The 22,370-nt window shown below is 40.8% G+C and overlaps 1 protein-coding gene across 2 annotated transcripts in view; it reads left to right on the top strand.

Moving 5' to 3' along the window:
- The window catches only part of LOC148011741 (serine/threonine-protein kinase VIK-like), a 91,926-nt gene that overhangs the window by 19,697 nt on the left and 49,859 nt on the right, over positions 1 to 22,370 (top strand). For both annotated transcript variants that reach the window (XM_087670203.1, XM_087670204.1), the window contains exon 2: positions 18,680 to 18,754. In XM_087670203.1, coding sequence (XP_087526329.1) covers positions 18,680 to 18,754 — 75 coding nt within the window. The remainder of the gene's footprint in view (positions 1 to 18,679; positions 18,755 to 22,370) is intronic.

Genomic DNA, 22,370 nt, shown 5'->3' with positions numbered 1-22,370 from the left:
AAAGCTAATTCAATCGCAATGCTACCATGGCAACCAAATAGGCCTTTTCCACCCATCATCGTGGAAAACCCAAACTGAAGGTAAAAAGCAAGGTTGTTGGTCCAAAATCAGTAAACTTTCATGTTGGTCATTCTTTTTCTTCCCCCCCTTTAATATCAAAGATACCCTTCTATGCTGGTCCATCCTGTTCTAATCCTTCCAAGGGTACATTCACCAAACCTAAGAGGTGTAATTATTGCCGAAAGAAAGGGCATGACATCACTTAATGTCATAAGCGCATTGCATCAAAGACGAAGAAGGAATCCGGTCTTGCTTTTACACATGAGACTGGGAACTATTCACAGTTTAAGGATTATACTATTTTCATTCAGTGTAAGTAAAATCCTTCTATTCATGATGCTTGTTTTTCAATTATTGATGCGACTTCTATTTAGTATTTTGATAGTGGTGCATCTAAGCATTTCACCTTTTGTTGATCTTTGATGTACCAAAGGGGGGTATAGCTATGTGTGCTAACAACACCTCTTATGTCAAAGGCATTGGACATGTGCAGGTTGTCTCTGTCTTGGGCACTCCTTTGACATTGCATGATGTTCTCTATGTGCCCGACATCAAGAAGAATTTTATTTCCATTTCAGCCATTGCAACTTTAGGGTCTTGCGTCTTTTTTGATGGCCCCCGATATGCGGTATATGATGATCAAGTTCCTTCTTTCATTGTCTTGACAGGCACCCTTACTAAAGGTCTCTATTGTCTTGATACTTATGATTAGCAACTTGTTGAAAATCCTATTGACAATGCCTTACTAACAAAGGAATCTCTTCATGATACACATTTATGGCATTAGGGACTTGGTCATATCAACTATCGAGCATTGATGAAGCTCTAGCTAGAGGATATGGTCAAAGATCTTCCAAAAATTCACTTGCCATCAAATCACATTTGTGAAGGTTGTTTCCTTGGTAAGATACATCGATTCTCCTTTCCTAAGGATTCTCATGTTTAGTTGCCATCTATTTTGCATCTTCTTCATAGTGATGTTTGTGGTTCTATGCAGATCAAATCCATTGGTGGATTTCTATATTTTGTCACGTTCATAGATGACAAATCCCTATTCGCTTGGGTATATGGGTTGAAATCTAAGTTTGAAGCCTTCTCTTGCTTCAAGACTTTTATTGCCATGGTGGAAAACCAAAGCGGCTCACATTCGGACCCTTCACATCAATGGGAGATGGGGGTGAATATATTTCTAAACAATTTTTAGAGTATCTTGCATCCCGAGGTATTTATCATCAATGCACGTTCCTTATTCCCCACAACAAAATGGAGTAGTGGAATGGAAGAATAGGTCACTTATGGAGATGGCAAGATGCACGTTGAAGAGTAAGAATTTACCTTATTCTGTTTGGTTCTATCCTATTCTATGTGCTGCTTATGTTTTCAATAGGTGTCCCTCAAGAGGTTTATGCACAATCACTTCTTATGAGGCATGGATTGGCTCCAAGCCTTCTCTCTTATATGAGGATTTTCGGATCATTGGCATACACTCATGTGCCTTCTTAGAGAAGGCTTGAGTTGGATTATAAGGCTATTCGCTACATATTTATTGGATATAGTGTTGAAAGTAAAGGGTACCATCTTTATCAACCCCCTACAAGCAAGGTTATTGTCAGCAAAGATGTTATCTTTGCTGAAAATGCTTCCCACCCCTTGCTGGATTGTCAAAAACAGCCTACTATTGATGCTTTAGATATCATTGACAGCCTACTACTGCTTTCCATGATGGTTCCATGGCTAATCCTTCTCAGCCTTCATTTCCACCATCTATAGATACATTACAGCGGTCTATTCAGCTTGATTTACAGCCACAACAGCATCATGATACCTTGTCTGAAGAGCAACCCCCTATTCTTGATCAATTGGAGCATACACGGGCTGAAATTCGGCGGCCTAAAAGAGTCCCTTGCTGGCTGCTAGACACTCTTGGAGACAACAAACAACCTCTTCCTTTGGTTGCTTGCACACAAGCCTCTTCTCGTAAGGATCAAGGTAATCTTCTTGCATGTGCATTGGTGGCTATAGCATGCAATGAAGAACCTCTATGGTATAAAGATACTTTTTCAAATGATCATTGGGTGGAAGCAATGAAGGCAGAGATTGATTCCATCCATCAGAATGACACTTGGGAGCTATACGACTTGTCTCATGGCATGCATGCAATAGGTACCAAATGGGTTTATAAAAATAAAAGAAAATCATATGGTTCTTTTTGTTGGGTGTAAAGTCTGTTCGTCTCCATGTATATAGTCATACGGGTGTGAACACGCCCTTATTGTACCCTAACATATAAATACATTCTTTTATTCTTTGTGTACCATCACGATTTGGTACACCTATCTCTGCGTTCACTCTCTCTAACTCTCAGCTCTGCCGCTCGTGCCTCAATCTCACACTCCATTGCGCACTCTCTACCCTTCAAATTGGTATCAGAGGAGTTGGTTACAACATTCGTGCTTTCCAAGAGTGTCACAGGTTGCGACACAGAATCCAGCCAACAGACATCACTCGACGCATGCATCAGGTTGAGTTGAAGTGAAGAGCTAAGGAGAAGCGATCAACACAGGTTGCATAGACGAATGGCACAAGGTGTGTGTTGACAGACTGATGGGCACCAGGTTGCAGAGGCGACAATACTGTTGCAGGCGTGTCAATCAGTCGGTGGGCTGTGAGGAGCAGGTTAGACGGACGGCTCGACGGGGATTGACGGCATGACTAGCGCGTGGCAACAAGGCCAGGCGTCAGATGTGCACGACTGGACAGTTGACAGGGGACAGGCCCAGTCGACAAACGGGCGACATGCTCTGGTGGGGTTCCAAGCCACGCAACTGACGGGTCGCACAATTGGCACGCGGGGCTGGACCATCAGACGGGCAAATCAACCGGAAGTGCGCACTGTACTTGCTTCCGGGTTATTTTTTTTCCTTTCTTCCGGGTGTTCACACGAGCAAGTACAGTGCGCAGATTTGTGCAGATTTAGGCCCAAAAAATTGGGGCTTTTCAGATTTAGTGCTGTTCATGCATAATTGAGGCATTTGCATCAGAAATTATAGACATTGTGCGTGTTTAAATTGGGGATTTTGCCAAATTTAGTGAAATTTTACTCACTTGAGTGTAATTTCTCAACATTGGACCCATAGAATTTGGGGCTTTTGCTGTATTGGTGAAATTTTGTTCAGCTGAGTTAGATTGGCTGACGTTCGCCGTGCACACTTGGACTCGGAAATTTCGGGGCTTTTGCAAAATTTTGTGAAATTTTACTAAATTTGCACGTTTTATGCTCTCAAGAACATGTATTAATGCAATTGGGGCAGATGTGATAGTGAAATTTTGGGGCTTTTGCTGAAATCTGTGGATTTTGGAAAAGTTGATGCGTGAAATGCACTTTGGGAATATTGTTGAAGCAACCTTGTTGCCATAAGCAGAGTGATTTGACCATTTTTTATCTCCTGCTTGTGCGATTTTGGAGAAATTGTAGAGATTTCTTGGTGTTTTGTGTATCAGAAGTTGATACGAGCACATATGTATGCAATACACATGTTGGACAGCTCCCATTGAGCTGATGTATTGCTGATTATTCATGTTGCAGCAGTCTTAGTGATCATTTGCAGATTTGGGATTACTGCAGATGTATTTTTGGTGATATTGCTGAAGTGGGAGTTACCTGGTAGTGATGTATGGATTTAATGTATGTTGAAATTGCAGTCATACTGCTGAAAGTCATTTGTTCTACTGCTGTGCATGTACTTGATTGAATCTTGCTATTATTTGCTGAAAATTTGGGTTGAAATGAGCTGAATATTCAGCTCATTTTTGCTATCATAAATTGCAGCATTGAATTTCTGGTGTATTGCTGAAAAATGGCTGCAAATGCTTCTGGCAGTAGTGACACTAAATCCCTCTTTAAAATCAAGAGGTTTGATGGCATTGGCTTTGACTTGTGGAAGGATAGGATGCAAGGCATTTTGTTTCTCAAGGACTGTGAAGTTACTCTCTTGGAGACTAAACCTGCAGCTATGACAGATGTGGATTGGGCTAGACTTAACAAGAAGGCTATTGCATACATTAAGATGGCAGTGTCTGATGATGTACTTACAGACATCAAGCGTCTTGATAGAGGTTATGCTATATGGAAAAAGCTTAAGGACACTCATAAAAATACAACTCTTGTGAATCAAGTGCATCTTATGCGTAAACTTGTGAACATGGAGTTGGATGAATCTAAGCCAACATCTAAGCATTTGACTGCTTTCACAAGGGTTTTGAGTCAGTTGCAAGACTCTGGTTTGACGGCTTTCGATGATAAATTGAAAGCTATTTTCTTATTGATGACTTTGCTTGATAGCTGGAAATCTTTGGTTGTGTCACTTAGCAACAACCTTGCTTTGACTTTTGATGGTGTTAGAGATTCAATCCTTAATAAAGAAATCAGAAGAAAGTCTAGTGGTGAAAGCAATGGCTCAGCTTACCATGTAAGAGGAAGGTGTGAAAAGAGGGGTAATGCAGCTAGTAAAGGCAAAAGCAAAAGCAAAAGCATGGGCAAACAGCAGGATGTCACATGCTATCAGTGTGGGCATAAAGGGCATAAAAAGCTCGATTGCCGATACTTCAAGAAAGAGCAAGAAAGAAAGAAATAGCAGGGTAAAAAAAAGAAGGATGATGACAGCTCTTCCTCAAAAGAAGTTGCAAAGGCAAATGTTGCATCTAGTGTGGTCATTGAAGAGCTTCCTGACGCTGAATAGATACTTGTTGTAGCCTCATGTAATGATGCAGATATTATTGCAGATATTATTGCAGCAGCAGGTGATATGCACATCACCAAAAAGGAGGTAATTGATGCCTTACATTTAGCTCATGATGGGCTATCACGATCATGGATAGTGGACAACGGTGCCTCTTTTCATGTTACCCTCTCTTTGGAGTCATTTTTTGAATACACTGTAGGTTGCTTAGGCAAGGTTTACTTGGGTAATAACTATGCATGTGAGATAGAGGGTGTTGGCACCATTCATTTGGCCCTTGAAAATGGCCAAGAGCTGATTTTGCAAGATGTCAGATTTGTACCTGGCATAAAGAAAAGTCTACTATCAGTTGGGCAGCTTGATGCTAAAGGGTATTTTACTACCTTTGGTTGTGGATCTTGGAAGGTCCATAAGGGCTCTATGCTGATTGTTAAAGGCAACCAAAGAGGGACTTTATATTACTTGCATTGTAAAGCATTACGTGGCAAGTTCTTGGCTGTGGTTGAAGTATATTCACAGATGGAGCTTTGGCACAAAAGACTTGGTCATATAAGTTAGAAAGGCTTTCAGGTTCTCTCCTTTTTAGGGAGGTTTGATGTAAAAGACTATGGTCTCAAATTTTGTAATGATTGCTTATATGGAAAACAAGTGAAGTCTCCTTATTACTTTGGTGTCGTTAAGAAGTTTAATGCTCTTGACTTAGTACACTCTGATGTGTGCACTATGCCTGTTAATTTGTATGGGGGTGCATGCTACTTTGTTACTTTCATTGATGATTTCAGTAGAAAGTCATGGGTGTATATACTTTAGAGCAAAAAGGAAGTGTTGGATGCTTTTAAAAAGTTTCATGCTTTTGTTACCACACAGAAAGGGCTTAAGTTGAAAGCCATAAGAACAGATAATGGAGGCGAGTATGTCTCAAATGAATTTAACAAGTTTTGTGAGATGCATGGCATTAAGAGGGAGTTCAAATGGCGTGGTTGAAAGATTTAATCGCACACTTTGTGAGAGAGTCAGATGCATGCTGTCCACAGCTAATCTCCCGTAGCAGTTTTGGGGAGAGGCTCTTAAAACTGCAGTTTATGTATGCAATCGCTTTTCCAATTGTGCATTGGAAAATGGCATTCTTGAAGAGGTTTGGTTTGGCAAACCTGCTTCATATGACCATTTGCGTGTCTTTGGTTGTGATGCCTTTGTGCATGTACCTGTAGAACAGAGGACCAAACTAGACATGAAATCCATCAAGGGCATCTTCATGGGATATGGAGATGAGGGAGAGATGGGTTATAGAGTTTGGCTTCCTCAGGGCAAGAAGATAGTACGCAGCCGAGACGTAGTATTTAATGAGGCAAAGTCGCTGAAAAAAGCTACACATGGTGATCTTGACAAAAAGAAGGTCAAATTTCAGCATGAACAGCCAGCCATTCAGCAGCCATTAGCTAAAAGTACTGTCCCTTTTGATGCTGAAAATGAGTAGCAACCTATTGTGCTACAGCCAGAAGATCATGGACAACAAATAGATGCACAAGATGAAATAGGTCAGCAAGAAGAACATGCTGAAAACAGATTACAGCAGCAAGAAAATGTTGAAAATCAGCCACCTGGTGATGGTGTGTACATTCCTCAGGATGTAGGCCCTTTGCCTGATAATACAGATCATTGGGTAAGAAGGTCTACACGTTTCAGAAGGCAGCTAGAGAGGTTTCAGCCATCTTTGGATTGCATTTTGTTGACTGATAAGAGTGAGCCTCTGACATTTAAAGAGGCACAATCATGTGAAAACAAGAGAAAGTGGGAGCTTGCTATGCATGAAGAGATGAAGTCTCTATATGCAAATAACACATGGGAGCTTGTACCTTTGCCCAAGGATAGGAAAGCTATTCCTAATAAATGGGTTTACAAAGTGAAATGTATTGATGGGAAGCCCAAGAACAAAGCACGGCTGGTTGCTAAGGGCTATACATAGAAGGAAGGCATAGACTTCCAAGAGGTCTTTTCACCAGTGGTGAAGATAACTACGCTCCGTGTTTTGTTTGCTCTCTCACTGCATTCTTGGATTTAGAGTTGGATCAGATGGATGTGAAGACTGCTTTTCTTCATGGTGACTTGGATGAAGAGCTGTACATGAAGCAACGAGAAGGATTTGTTATTCCAGGAAAAGAGCATTTGGTTTGTAAGCTGAAACACAATTTATATGGGCTGAAACAAGCCCCTAGACAATGGTACAAAAAATTTGATACCTTTATGCTCAGCCATGGATTTAAACGTAGTCATGCAGATCACTGCTTATACACTAAAAAGGCTGACGATGGAAGTCTTATTGTGTTGGTTTTATATGTGGATGACATATTGATTGCAGAACAGCATAAGAGTACATTGAATGCTCTTAAAAGGTAGCTGAATTCAACCTTCTCCATGAAAGATTTGGGGGCAGCTGAACACATTTTGGGCATGCGCATTAAAAGAGACAGAGGGCAGTGTTTATTGTTTCTGTCATAGGACAAGTACATCAGCAAAGTACTTGACAGGTTTAATATGGCTGATGCTAAGCCTCTTGGTGTGCCTTTACCGCCACATACAAAGCTTAGCAAAGCTAATTGCCCTAAGAATGATGCAGCTGCTAGTGCTATGAAGGGTATACCTTATGCATCAACTTGTGGAACTTTGATGTATGCCATGGTTGCAACTCGCCTTGACATTGCTTATGTAGTGGGAGTTGTTAGTAGATTCATGTCTAACCTTGGCAAGCCACATTGGGAAGCAGTGAAATGTATCTTCAGATACTTGAAAGGTACACAAGAAAAGTGTATATGCTATGGCAAGAGTACACTAGAGTTGCAGGGATTTTGTGATTCAGACATGGCAGGCGATCTTGACACTAGGAAATCTACTAGTGGGTTTGTTTTTACTTTGGCTGGTAGGGCTACCTCTTGGTGTTCAAGATTGCAGAAAATTGTGGCAGTGAGTACTACAGAAGCTGAATATATTTCAGCCACAGAAGCTTCTAAGGAAGCTATTTGGCTTGGCCGTGTGGTTAAGGATTTTGGTCTTTCTTCAGTACTCTAGTGCTTGGTTGTGATAGCCAGAGTGCAGTATGTTTGGCTAAGAATGCCATGTTTCATGCACATACCAAACACATAGATGTTTGGTATCACTTCATTCGACAGGTCTTGGATGATGGTCTTGTCACATTGACTAAGGTCAAAACCCAAGATAACCCTGTAGATGTTTTCACTAAGTGTCTTGCAAAGGCTTAGCATGAGCATTGCATTCATTTAGTGGTAGTTGGTTAGCTTAAAGGTACCACTTCGGGCCTTTTAAGTGGGAGGTTGTTGGGTGTGAAGTCCCTTCGTCTCCGTGTATATAGTCATACGGGTGTGAACGCACTCTTATTGTACCCTAACATATAAATACATTCTTTTATTATTTGTGTACCATCACGAGCTGGTACTGTCAGAAGTGGTGCAGCAATGGAAGCGTAAAGAATATGCTGAAATAAATACTGAAACACAAGACAGAAGAAAGAATGAACACAGTAGACAGATGAGAACTCAGATGTATGCTCGGGAAATGGAATCCATATCGAACACGAGACAGCAGCATACAACGGTGAGTCACTGGCTGCGTGGACTCCTCAGCACCGGCTCCTCTCTCCCAAAAGGATCTCCACTGATGGCTGAAGCACCACAGACTGTGGAGGAGGAGCCCTATAAATAGCCACAAAAGTGGGGAGCATAAAATGCAGGTCGGCCAGCATTTAATGCTGGTCGGCCAGCAATAAATGCTAAAAGTACATCATAAATGGCCACAAAAATGCGCCATAAAATACTGCATAAAATGCTACATAAAATGCCCAGCCTCTGCACACAGACTCACACCATGAGCTGACTAAAATCTGCTAACACCCTCTCTCAGATCATGGGTGATCTGATACAATAAAATAGTACAATGATGGAGAATCATAAACTACACAACAAAGAAACACCAGAAGGACCATGGATGTCCAAGCGGTGAGTGGCCAGCCCACCACCAAGATGCCTCGGAGAGAATCTGATGTCGATGTCGATCGTACCAACAACACCTGAAAATAGAGAAGACTCATAGCAGCTCTCTGTGTAATGTCACCTATGTCACTCAGGACATACAAAGCCAATCTGCCAAACATGTCTCTGAACATGTGACCATGGATTCCCCGCCTTTGGCCAAACCACCAAAGTGTCCCCTCATGTGAGCTCCAGACGAAAGCCTCTCGCTCTCTGTCAAGAAGAACAGCTCATCATGAACCCAGAAATCAACTCCAGTCTCTAGGATTTCACTGCCAGATACCGTCGATGCGTCAGGGACATCCCTCTCTGGATCCTGTGCATCTATATCAAAATATAGATGAGGCACTGCAGCCCCACCAACACCCGCTCACACTCTCTCTCTGGCACAAGAGAGTCGTGAGGGATGACCGCATCACCACCACTAGAAAGCAGCCGAGGAAGGGGCCACCAAGCCCTTCCCGCGATCCGAAGAAGAGGATCCCTTCCGCGCCTTGGACTTCTCCTTGGGCGGAGGATCGGAGTCGGAGTCTGATGAAGGAGAGGACTCATCGGTAGAGTCAGCATCCCGCTTCGTCTTCTGCTCCTTCTTCCTGGAAGCCGCTAACTTCTTGCAGTCCTTCCGCAAATGTCCCTGCTTGCCACAGTGGTAACACTGGGCCTTCGACTTCTTCTTCCCGTCACCCCTCTCTGAAGCTACATAAGCCTCACCTCCATAATGTGCCAGAAGCCGCCCCTGTAATCTCAAGGATGCCTCATGCTCAAGAAGCATCGAGGTCATATGTGTAAAATTGACAGGAGTTGATGATGTCTGTGCCCGCAAAGCATTGGCCACTCCATCAAACTCCGGGGGGAGCTTGTAGACGACTGTCCCGACAAGATGCACCTCGGGAAGAGCAGATTGCATGTGCCGAAGCTGGTCCTGTACTTGCGTAACACGAAGAAGAAAAGACTGAATAGTATCTTTCGGCTCAAACTTCATCTGCTGGAGCTGGCCATAAAGTGTGACGGCCCGCATGGTGGAAGGTGCCTCGTACATTTGCTGCAACTTCTGCCATACTTCAGGAGATGTCCTACAGGAGGTAACCGCCGGTAAGACCGCTTTAGAAATACACCGAAGCAACGCCGAGTAAGCACGGGCATCGTCCGAATCCCATGTGAGCACCGCTTCCTCATGATTGTCCTCATCAAAGTCTTCAGGAAGAGGAAAAGGACGGAGAGGTCGAGCAAGAGCTCCACAGACGATGTACCATAGCCGCTTCTGCACAAACCAAGCTTTCATGACAGCACTCCATGTGAGATAATCAGGTCCATGTAACTTATCTTCACTTGAGGTGCACGGAGGGGCCATCTGGAGGAGGTAGAAAAGAGAAGTAGAAGAAAAGAAGGTCGTTTGGAGAGTGAGCACAGCCAAAACGCAACCAAAAACACCAAAAATAGTGAGTTCACATGCAATATAACCCAAAGGCTGACCAAAATAAGCCAAAAGCTGCTGCACAAAGTGAAAAAATCAGGTTAAAACTGTCAAAAACAGCAAAAACGGCCTGAATAATCAGAAAAACAGGCAAAAATAATGCTGTAAACAGCAAAACGCAGGCTGCAAACTGAAGAAACAGGGGCTAAAGACTGTTGCCAGCAGTTTGATGAAGGAAACACGGGCAGCAAAGAGTGGAACAGCAGTAAACGCAGAAGAAAGAATGAACACAGTAGACAAATGAGAACTCAGATGTATGCTCGGGAAATGGAATCCATATCGAACACGAGACATCAGCATACAACGGTGAGTCACTGGCTGCGTGGGCTCCTCAGCACCGGCTCCTCTCTCCCAGAAGGATCTCCACTGATGGCTGAAGCACCACAGACTGTGGAGGAGGAGCCCTATAAATAGCCACAAAAGTGGGGAGCATAAAATGCAGGTCGGCCAGCATTTAATGCTGGTCGGCCAGCAATAAATGCTAAAAGTACATCATAAATGGCCACAAAAATGCGCCATAAAATACTGCATAAAATGCTACATAAAATGCCCAGCCTCTGCACACAGACTCACACCATGAGCTGACTAAAATCTGCTAACAGGTATACCTATCTCTGCGCTCGCTCTCTCTAACTCTCAGCTCTGCCGCTTGCACCTCAATCTCGCACTCTATTGCGCAATCTCTACCCTTCACTATTGACAGGTACAAAGTTTGCCTTGTTGCCAAGGGTTATACCCAATAGTAAGGAAACTACTTTTAGGAGACTTGGAAACTTTTGCCACCATCAGGAGTATTGTTGCCCTTGTTGCCCACTTTCATTGGGAGATACATCAGTTGGACATCAAGATCACATTTCTCTATGGATCTCAGTGAAGAGGTATATGTCTCTCAGTCTCCAGGATTTGCAGTTAAAGGCTTTGAGCACAAAGTCTATTGCTTGAAGAAGGCTTTGTACGGTTTAAAGCAAGCTCTATGGGGTTGGTACACCCGCGTACATTCTCATCTCTTGCATCTTGGATTTCAGAATAGTCCTATTGAGGATACCCTTTATATTCGACATGAGGGATCTGATTTTATTATTCTTGTGCTTTATGTTAATGACATGCTTGGCACTAGGGCCAATGTTGGTCAAATTGCAGCATTTAAGGCTGGTTTGCAGCAAATCTTTGCCATGACAGATCTTGGTTTACTTCACTATTATTTTGGGTATCCAATTTGCCACCATCGATGGGGGCATCATTATGACACAATCCGAGTATATTGGACAGCATCTTCAATGCTTTTTGTTTGAGGATTGTAAGCCCATGTCTACTTTGTCGAAGCGTGGTTTCAGATTCACTTGTGACTATGGTAATGGATCCTTTAATACTGCTTTATATCAGTAGGCTGTTGGATGCTTGATTTACCCATGCCACAAGAGGCCCGATCTTTAGTTTGCTATTTCCCAGTCAAGTAGATAAATGAATAGCCCTTCGATACGTCATTGGTAGGTAGTGAAGCGTGTCTTTTGGTATCTTCAAGGCACCTAGTATCTTGGCTTTTTCCACAAGGCCGATGCTTCACTTTCTTTGCATGGATATTTTGACAGTGATTGGGCTAGATGTTCAAATTCTTGTGTCTCTCATAGTAGCAAGTGGTTTTTCTTGGATAGATCTCTTGTTTCTTGGTTCAGTAAAGAAATGAACTACAATTGCTACTTCCAGTGTGAAGCTGAGTACAAAGTAGCACTCATAGTCATAGTGGAGTGTGTTTGGCTTCGCAAGTTACTTGTAGATCTTTATATATACCAGATGGCTTTGACACTTATCTACATTGATAGCCAGAGTGCTTTGGCTATTGTGTGGAACCCAGTGTTTCATGCGTATACAAAGCTTATAGAAGTTCATTACCACTATGTTTGTGAGTGAATGTCAGTTGGAGAAATAGAGTTGCCTTACATATCCACTCAAGACAACTTGGCAGGTCTTTTCACGAAGGCTCTTCTTGACTAAAGTTCCAAGCATTTCAGCAAGCCTTGAACTTGATTTCATTTGCTCCATGATGTGCCACACTCTGTATTGCCATAGGTTGCCACTTGGATGAACTTGTGCAACCATGATATTTTATTTGGAGGGGGGTTTATAGGTCATCTTGTGGGTTACATGCTGATGCTCTTTGATCCATGATTCGGACTCCCTAGGCATTTACACTGTCATTAAATGCAGTTGATGCCCCTAGTGTCCTAGGCACTACGTAACACTAGGATTAGGGTTTATTTTAGGGTTTCCTATAACGGATAAGGCGTTAGGATTTCATTTGTATTATTTAAAGACACTTTGTGCTTCATTTGCACAAGTGTGGAATTATTTAGTGTGATTGCTTTGAGTATTGTACTCTCTCTAACTCATTCATTTACGCCTTCTTATTCGTGATTAAGTATCAATGTGTATTGATTAATTGATTAATTCTCATTCATTCTTTATTAAACTAATCACACATTGCTCCACTTCGGGCCAATACCTTCTACTTTAGTTTTGTTTATTTGGCTTCTTTTGGTCAAATATCTTGGTATTCTTCCTTTGTGGTTCCTCTTTTGAGGCTTTACCAAGTATCCATGGCATATGTAGTTCTTTAACTTCTAGGGTTGCATCTTAGGCTGCTTTCAAAGTATCAAGCTTTGTTATCTTGACAACTAGCCATATCATTGAATGCAATTCATGGATAAACTTTTTCATCTTCATATTGGAAGGAACTTCATTAGGAGATGTAAATTTAAGAGAAACAGTTGCAAACCTATTGATATATGTTTCAATATTTTTTTCTTCGCTTTGCTTCAGCTCATTCCATTCTTATTGCACATCGGCTTCAAAGGATAAAGATAGAAACTTCTTGTTCAACATCTTCTTAAACTCTTTCCAAGACTTGGGTTCCTTTTCCTCTTAAACAACTTGAACTACCAATTTAAAGAGGCATCCTTCAAATGCATTTAAACCATTCTAATCTTCGATTTTTCTTTATAATCTTTACTACCAAAAGTAACTTCAAATTTTCTAGTAAAAGATACAGCTTTTGAGAATCTCTCTTACCATAGAAAACATCAAACTTGATACTTTTCTCTCCAGACTTGAAGTCTGTTTTAACATTGTTTTCCTTTGCTAAAAGTATCTTTGGAGATTCAACGACCATGGAAATTGTCGGTTCTTTGACTTTCTCCTTGCCTTTCGCTATGGAGGGGTTCTTGGGACAAGAGGAGATAATTGGTGTACGACGAGACTTTGAAGTCAATGCTTGGGTGGATCCTTGAATGATAGGTAATGTATTATCTTTCATAGATGTAGTTGCATTAATAACATTGATACCTTTCATGCTGAGGTAGGTATTTATAGTTGTAATACCATATGTCTCAAGAGTCTTCTCAGTAAGGAAATCTTCAAAGATCTTCGCTTTAGTCTGTGCTTTAGCCTTTCTCTCTATCAAAGCTTGAATTTTTGGATCCGCTTCCAATTCCTTGTATCTTTATATCTTCTTATAGTCAAAAAGTGTCAGGAGACTTCTGGTTGTTTACTAAATTTCCTCTCTTTGTCTATTGACATGGTGAGAAAGTTGAGCCTAAAGATCTTAGTGTCCCAGAAAAGTTTTTGCAAAGAAGAGATCCTTGCTTTGATACCAATATAAGCGCATGGAAAGAAAGTGAGAAAGACAATATTTTAAACTTAATCAACTTGATTAATTATCACCATGAAAATTAGGGGGGAGAGAGAGAGAGTCAGTCAATACCACATTGAGAGGGGAATTGGTCCCTTTTCCTTTATAGGAATTTATTGAAAGAAACCATGGGCACCAAGTACTCGAACCATATACAAAAGAATTGATTTGCTGTAATTTTGAAAATTAGGGTTTTAAAATCCTAATTTCTGCATACATCAGGCAACAAGCTAATTTTCTTATTTAGTGCTTGGACTAGATTAAGCTAAGTAGAAAGCACATCTTGGATGAGAGATAGATAGAAAACTACAAAGCATGTGGTTGACATTTCAACACGAGAGCTTATTGAAAATGAAGAGATAGACCTCCAATATATAGGTGTGGAGCTTGGGTGTTCATAAGTGAAAAGTAGAGGTTACAAATGACAAGTGTAGCAATACTTTTTCAAAATGACATATGTCCTATTTTAGATGGCACATGTTACTTTTCTAAAGAAAGTGTCATGATGATATGTATTTTTGAAGCCTCACTTAACATGTGGATTAATTTTTAATCACATGGTTAATGAATGTTACACATGTGAGGTGTAACTGGGTTTAGAGTAAATTTATGAGCTCGAGACTTGAGAAAATCATGGAATGTTAGAGGCAAAAGTTACTCTAAGTTATGCCACACACGTACTTGGTGGTATCTGGTGCTAGCTGTTGGTCTAGGTTATTCATTTGGCCATAAGTGTTCGTTGGTGACAGTAGAGAAGTGGTGTTTAATGGTACTTAACGCCAATCTGATGGTCAAAGATGGTGCAGAGACACTTGGGAATGAAAGTTGTCTAGCATCAATTTAATTATTGGCCAGTTAGATGATTTTTCACAGCATCGAAATAATTATTAGATTAATTTTCAGTATTTAAAGACTGAAAATTAATATTTAATTATTGATAATGCTGGAAAAACCATTTGGGAAGGTTGCCACTTATCAAAAATACCCATGCAAGACTGAAAAACATCTTTAGTGGCTGGAGAGAGGCATTTTAGTATATTCAGCCTGCAACAGAGGGGGAGGAGATGCTGCTGGCTGATTTGCAGACATTGGAGGACCTTTTGAGGCAGCCAAGGGCAAGAGAAGACCATTCAATAACAGGTGACAGCATATACATGTTGTTGAGATATGCAACAACAGTAAATGTCTGATCTTCTTTAGTTCTTTGCATCTACAAGCTATTGAGACAATGCAGTAGCAGTAAATGATAGATTTTCTTCAGTTCTTTGCAAAGAAAGTCTGAATTTTCTCTCTCCTCAACATACTCTCTCGTTTCCCAATCTTTCTACAGCCTTGCTTTAAAGATTATAACATTGAGACCACCAAAGGGTGAGAAATTCCAGATTTCTTTGCTGTAAACCCTAATTTGCAGCAAAAATTAGGGTTTAGCAACAGCCTCAAGAAGCGTGCCAAAAATTGATTGCTCTAAGACTTGGATTTAATAGGGCTGAAGCTGTTTTTAGGCGAATTAAAGTGGAGGGACAAAAAATCAATGAATTTGGGGTATTTTTTATCTCCATCAAAGCGAGTGAAGGCCAATTGACTGCTCGAATCAAAAGCCAAATCAGATTAAAGACTTGCTAGTTATTTTGGACAGCAAAGGGAGTTGGAATATCGAAAGGGATTGGGTAAATGCCATTGTACATCAACTTCTTCTTCAATTAAGTTAAATAAATACCGAAAGAGGCAAGAGTTTTGGGGCCAACAAGGCATCCAATGTCCAAGGTTATATGGTAAAGTGTGCATTTCAGTTTTGTAAATTTGTTAATTATTGTAAATAGTGCTTAATTAGGTTATTTACCACCCTATGTGAGGAGGAAGGCTGGTTTTAGAAAAGAGTTTCTAACTAAACCTTCTACTTTAAAAATCTGTCAAATTGTTAAGGATTTAAGATAGCTACTAAAGACAAAATTGTTCTTTGCGAAATTTCTAAGCCTTTGATGCGAACATAATTTCCATTTAAGCAACTTTCAAAAACAGTAACCTCCTAAATTTTAGGAGTCGTCAAATTAAGATTTTGGCGAGCTTCATTATATAGGTTTACTTATTCATGGTTTATTTTTTAATCATGAGCACTTGGTTTCACTTTTTAAAACCATTCATTCTATTCTCTATACTCGGCCTTTGTACTTGATAAAGTAATTGTAGGTTACTTTTTTGCTGACTATCCAAGTGTAGAAGTTTTAGTCATTTGAGCTTTCTGGTCAATTTGACCGCTTGACTATACTTTTAATTTCTCTTGGGTATCTCATTAGGGACAATCCAAGCATAATTATAGGGCGTTTTGGCCATTGGCCACCCTTGAATAGAAAGATAAACAGTTAATCATATTTTGGAGCACTCAAATAATACAAATCACCTTTTAAAATATATGAGTATCAAATTAATTTAAATCATTGAGCTAATATGTCTTTGTGACAATTGATATGCAAAAGGTTGGTTACTGTATATGACTACATAGATTGTTGGTTGATCTATAGATTTCTTTGGAGGGTCCTCCACCCATTCTTTTTGATAGTCAAGAGTGCTATTGCAGTGGCATGGAATCTTGTGTTTCTTGCTTGCACGAAACACATTGAGGTACATTACCAGTATGTCAGGGAGAGATGCTTTGCAGGAGAGATCAGTTTGATGTATGTCCCTACACATGAAAATGTTACAGTCATTTTTACCAAAGCACTTTCTCATGAGAAGTTTGAGGCTTTTTAAAAGTCCTTGAACTTGCTACCCTTTGGCGATTGATCTTCCTGTACTTGTACCACATTGGCATTGCAGTGCCTAATGTTTTAGTTAGTTGGTTTGTAGTGTGAATACAACCACATTAATAAGTTGTGTCACCACTTCTAGAGTTAGTTCTAGAGTTAAATTAGCTCTAGCTGAGTTAGGGATAGGTCTAACTTAAGACCTATTTTACTTTCATTTTATCATTCTGGCACTTGTATCTTTTGAGTGTGGGTCTGCTGCCCACTCTTGCTCATTCTCTTGTGCTCACACACTCTCTCTTCCTCCATTTGCAACAAAGTTACTGTTTTTTTGTAGGCCTTTTGGTGGGTGAAACTCTTTGAGATGAGCATAGGAAGCCTTGGAAGGCACCGACACTATGCGTAGAATCAGAGGCGGTTGTCGTTGTTTTTGTGCAGGTTATTCCATTTACAATGTCGACCAAAATTGAAGTTTTAGGCTATTATGGACTGTAAGGTCCCTGTGTTTAGATAAAACCTTTCCTTGTGTTTGTTAGTATTATACACACTCTTGTATGTGAACACACCTTAGGTGTGCACATGTGTGTCAAAGATGTGAGTGCCTTTTACACCTCCAAGCATTTAATAAGGGCCAAAGTTTTGGGGGAAACCCTAGGCCTATATAATGAGGCCCTAACCATTGTACTTTCATCAACATCTATCACATCAATCTATTCAGCTTTGTTGTATACTTGTAAGAACTGCCCCCCCACCAAAAAAAAAAAAGCTGCCGAATTCAACACCCTTTGCATGGCAATAAATTTTAGGCTAACCATGCTTTCTCTAAATATTTTCTATAAATCTACTTTAGCCACAATCCCACTTGAGTATAATGTCTAATCACTCAGAACTAGGCTCCAATGTCACTCTCATTTCCTTCTCCATGGTAATGTTTAAGAGGGCAAGATGAGATCAATAGCTAGCCGTTCCATTTGTAAGTGTGAGAAATGGTATTATAGCAAAATAAGATAGACCAAGAATTGCCCTTTTTCCCTCCAATAACTGAGAGGTGCACAATCTACCCTTCAGTAGCTCGTTTTTGTCTACAATGTACAGGAAATGTATTCTAGTTAAATGGTTTCAAAGTAGTTGGCTTTGGGATTTTTGCTTGCAAAGACCTTAGAGCAGCTCTCTCTCCCTAGGGGTCTGTGTTGGACAATGCCAGCCCCAGAAGAGCCATGTTTTTAGCAGAACAAGAGCCCCAGATTAGTGTGGCAAGTATATCTGGGCTTGCATTTTAATCTGACATATCTCTTGTTCAGCCCAGAGAAGCTCTCTAGATTTGTTCTTTTGCATGCAACATCTTGCTGGATATTTGTAGTTTTGGGAGAAACACTAGAGTTTGGTTTCGGGTTTGCTTTGCAGAACAACAATAAGGATTTATCTTGAAATATGCTGTTCAGTAGAGCCTTGCTGCCAGTTTTATTTGGCTTGCCTCCCTAGTTCAGGACTCAACTCGTATGGTTTTGACTCCTCCAGGCTCTAATCTATCAGGGCTTTGGGCAGATCCTTGGAGAGCACACATCTGCTGCTCTAAACTTAAACCCTAAGATTGGAAAATCATGTACTTAGATCTAGACTATCTTTATGAGAAATCGGTCTTGTCTAGGTGGATGAGTCGTAATGCTGTTCAAGGCAGCTAGTAAGTCTTAATAGAGACACCCCATCAGATTCACAAAGCCACAAATCTGGATTCAGTTGAGGTGGTGCAGGTTCTGAAGGAGGCCATACTAGGCCACAACACATTTTCCGCATGTAACTGTTATTGGTAGATTCTTGGATTCTCTTGAAGGAAAATTCTTTCTGTTGTAACTTTTGGGAAATCTATGCTTCTCTTAAAGTGTTTTTGTACTAGAAGTAAACATGTTCAAAATTTTTAATATAGTTGTTTTTTTCAGCCCCTTGCAGATGCTGAGAATGAAGGACATCATGAGATGGCAGAGCTTTTAAAACAACATGGTGGCCATGTCTTGGTGAGCAGCCTTCTATATCACAAATATCTCAAAGGATCAATAGTACTATTGGACAAGACAGTTGCTAATTGTTCTTTTTAGTGGTAGAGCTGCCCCTATGCTCTACTATGTTGAATATGTGAAATTGATTGTATTAGTACTAAGTCCAACATGTTTGTGGGAACTTAGTACCCAAACGAACTTACTTGTCTCTTTACCATATATTGGGTGAGAGTTTGACAATATTGATCATAATTGCATTGGAAGGATGAGGATTGGACTCTTCTTGCATTCTCTAGAGCATAATAAATTATGGGCACGTGCACCAATCTCAAGTGTGAATGAAATAAACACTTGCATTAGAATTGAGAATACGTTAAGGAAAAACTCAAATAGAAATTACATGTACAACTATGAGGATTTGAACTTTAGCATCGTAAGCGAGAATACTAGGGCTAATAGAGAGTGCATAGAAATGTACAAAACTGTTGGGATAAAGGCCTGGTTTAACCCCCGTGTATAGTACATGCACATTGTACATGGAATGCACCCTTATGTGCCCTAAGTATAAATACATTTTATTCTTTGTGTACCAACACATTGTTGGTACACTCTTAATCGAATCGTAAATCTGCTCACTCTCTCTCCAGCCGTCATACTCTCTCTCGCTCACTCTTGCTTGACTTCCATCTCTCTCAGCTGTTCACTCCGCTCAACAATTGGTATCAGAGTTGTAGATTCTACACGTTTTCCGAAACCAAAACTGCTCACTCTCTCTCCAGCCGTCATACTCTCTCTCGCTCACTCTTGCTCGACTTCCATCTCTCTCAGCTGTGCACTCCGCTCAACAACTGGTATTAGAGTTGTAGATTCTACACGTTTCCCGAAACCAAAACTGCTGACAGCGCCGCGAATAGACTGTCGTGGCCTGTGCAGCACAGGTTGTGCTGACCAAACGGCAGGCGAGAGTGGGTGCCATCGACAGCAGCTGACTAGGCAGCAGGCAAGAGTGGGCGCCATCGATAGCTAACCAAGCGAACAGATCAGGCGACTGGTGGGGTGGTGACGAACTAGGCTGCAGAAAGGGGACGGCTGTTGGATATGCGTCAAACAGTAGTCACGATGTAGCCAAGGCAGATGAACAAGCGCAGGCGAGCAGTCAGCTACAGGCGGCGTGACGATTGGCAGGTCATGCGATGCCTGACGGGTCAACGGACCCACATCAGGTCACGCAAAGGTTTTTATTCTTTTGTTAAGAAAATCAAATCTTACCCTTAATCCTTTAGCCATCACGTACTCTTGGCGAGGGTTCACGCGTAAAAGCACAGTTACCAATTTTGTGCAAAATTGAGCCAGAAATTTGGGGCTTTTCCTAGAATTGACTCTCTTATGCCTATCAATGATTTTCGAGTTAGAAATTGCAGACATTGCGAGCGGTGACCTCAATTAATTTGGGGATTTTACCAAATTAGTCAGAATTTTATTGCTTTGAGCAAAATTTCCTAACATTGGATCCCAGAAATTTGGGGCTTTTCATGTATTGGCAAAGTTTTGCTCAAGTGGGTTAGATTGGCTGAACATTTTTGCATTTTTGGACTTGAAAATTTGGGGATTTGCACAGAATTTGGTAAATTTCTGCATTTTTTACCCATGTGGTGGTCGTTTCATGCACAGACAGCAGAGATTAATTTCTGGTTGAGAAATAACAATATTGTATTTTATTGGTTTAGCTTGTGCTTTTGCAGATTAGTGCATTTACTCTTGTATTCGTGATAAAATGGCTGCAACTTCTTTCAGTTCAGACATCAAGAGTTTGATGGTCATGGCTTTGACCTTTGGAAAGACCATATGGAAGGCATTTTGTTCCTAAAGGATTGTGAGGATGCTTTGCAGGAAGATAAACCCACACTAATGTTTGATGCAGATTGGGCCAGAGTAAATAAAAAGGCTGTGTTTTACGTAAAGATGGGTGTTACTGATGACATTCTGATAAACATTAAGGGTTTAGATATAGGTTATGCAATATGGGAGAAACTGAAAACTACTCATGAGATCACCACACTTGTTAATCATGTGCATTTAATGCGCAAGTTGGTGAATATGTGACTAGATGAGTCAAAGTCTGTAGGTGAGCACTTGAATGCATTTACAAGGATTCTAAATTAGCTCAAAGATTCAAATTTGGACTTTGATGATAAGTTGAGGGCGATCTTTTTGATCATGAGACTACCTGACTCTTGGGAGACCTTGGTGGTTTCACTGAGCAATTATCCCAATCTCTCATATGATGGGGTGAGGGGTTCTATATTGAATGAAGAAATTAGACGTATGTCTAGTGGAGAAGGCAGCAACTCAGCTTATAATGTAAGAAGCAGGGCTGAAAAGAAAAATGCAAATACAAGGCAGAGAAATAGGAGCAAGAGCAAAGGAAAGGAAAAGAGTGACATTACTTGCTATCACTATGGTCGGAAGGGCCACAAGAAACATAATTGCAGGTATTACAAGAAGGAACAAGATAGAAATAAGAATGCAGGAGATAAAAAGAAGAAGGAAGACAAGACAGATGCATTTGAGGCAACCAAAGGCAAAGAAAAGGCCAATGTGGCCTCTAGTGTGGTCATAGAGGAGCTTTCAGATACAGAGGCTGATGTATTATATGCAGTTGATTATGATGCCCTTGTATATCACATGTAGGATATGCAGATTACCAAGGCTGATGTGATTGATGCACTCTTGTCAGTTGATGATGGTGTCACTCAGACTTGGATTGTAGACTCTGGTGTCTCTTTCCATGTAACTCCTTGCTTGGAGTGTTTTGCTATGTTCAATGCAGGCAGTTATGGAAAGGTGTATCTTGGAAATAACCATGCTTGCAGCAGCTGTACACTGGCCTTTAGACAATGGTCAAGAGCTTGTGTTGAAAGATGTCAGATATATGCCTGGCATTAAAAAGAGTTTACTATCTGTTGGTCAGCTTGACTTGCATGGCTACACCACACTGTTTGAAAAGGGTTCCATGCTGATTGCAAAAGGAACCAAGAAGGGCACTTTGTATTGTTTGCACTGTAAAGCCTTGAATGGCAAGTTTCTTGTAGTTGCTGAAATTCGCAGCTACTTGGAGTTATGGCATAAGAGATTTGGCCATATGAGCCAAAAAGGACTTGATGTCCTTACCTCTTTGAAGAGGGTTGATGAAAAAGGCTCTAAACTTGACTTTTGTAATGAGTGTCAGTTTGGAAAGCAAATAAAAAATTCCTTTTACTATGGTATCTCTCGTAAGTCCAATGTCTTGAACTTAGTGCATTCTGATGTATGTAGTATGCCCGTGAAATCGTTGGGTGGTGCTACATATTTTATCTCCTTTATTGATGACTGTTCCAAGAAGATTTGGGTATACTTGCTAAAAAAGAAAAGTGAAGTGTTTGTTGTTTTTAAAACTTTTCATGCATTTGTGACCACTCAGACAGGTAGAAAGTTGGAATGCTTGAGAACTGAGAATGGGGGTGAGTTCACATCGATTGAATTCAAGTCCTTTTGTGACATGCATGGTATTAAGAGGGAGCTTACAGCCCCTTACAACCCTTCTTCCCATGGGGTGGTTGAAAGATAGGACTTTATGTGAAAGAGTGTGGTGCAT

This window comes from Lygodium microphyllum, chromosome 28 (assembly GCF_053477565.2).
Source record: "Lygodium microphyllum isolate KBCC chromosome 28, Lygodium_microphyllum_v1.1.10, whole genome shotgun sequence".
NCBI lineage: Eukaryota > Viridiplantae > Streptophyta > Polypodiopsida > Schizaeales > Lygodiaceae > Lygodium > Lygodium microphyllum.
This window is presented reverse-complemented; position numbering and strand designations above follow the sequence as displayed.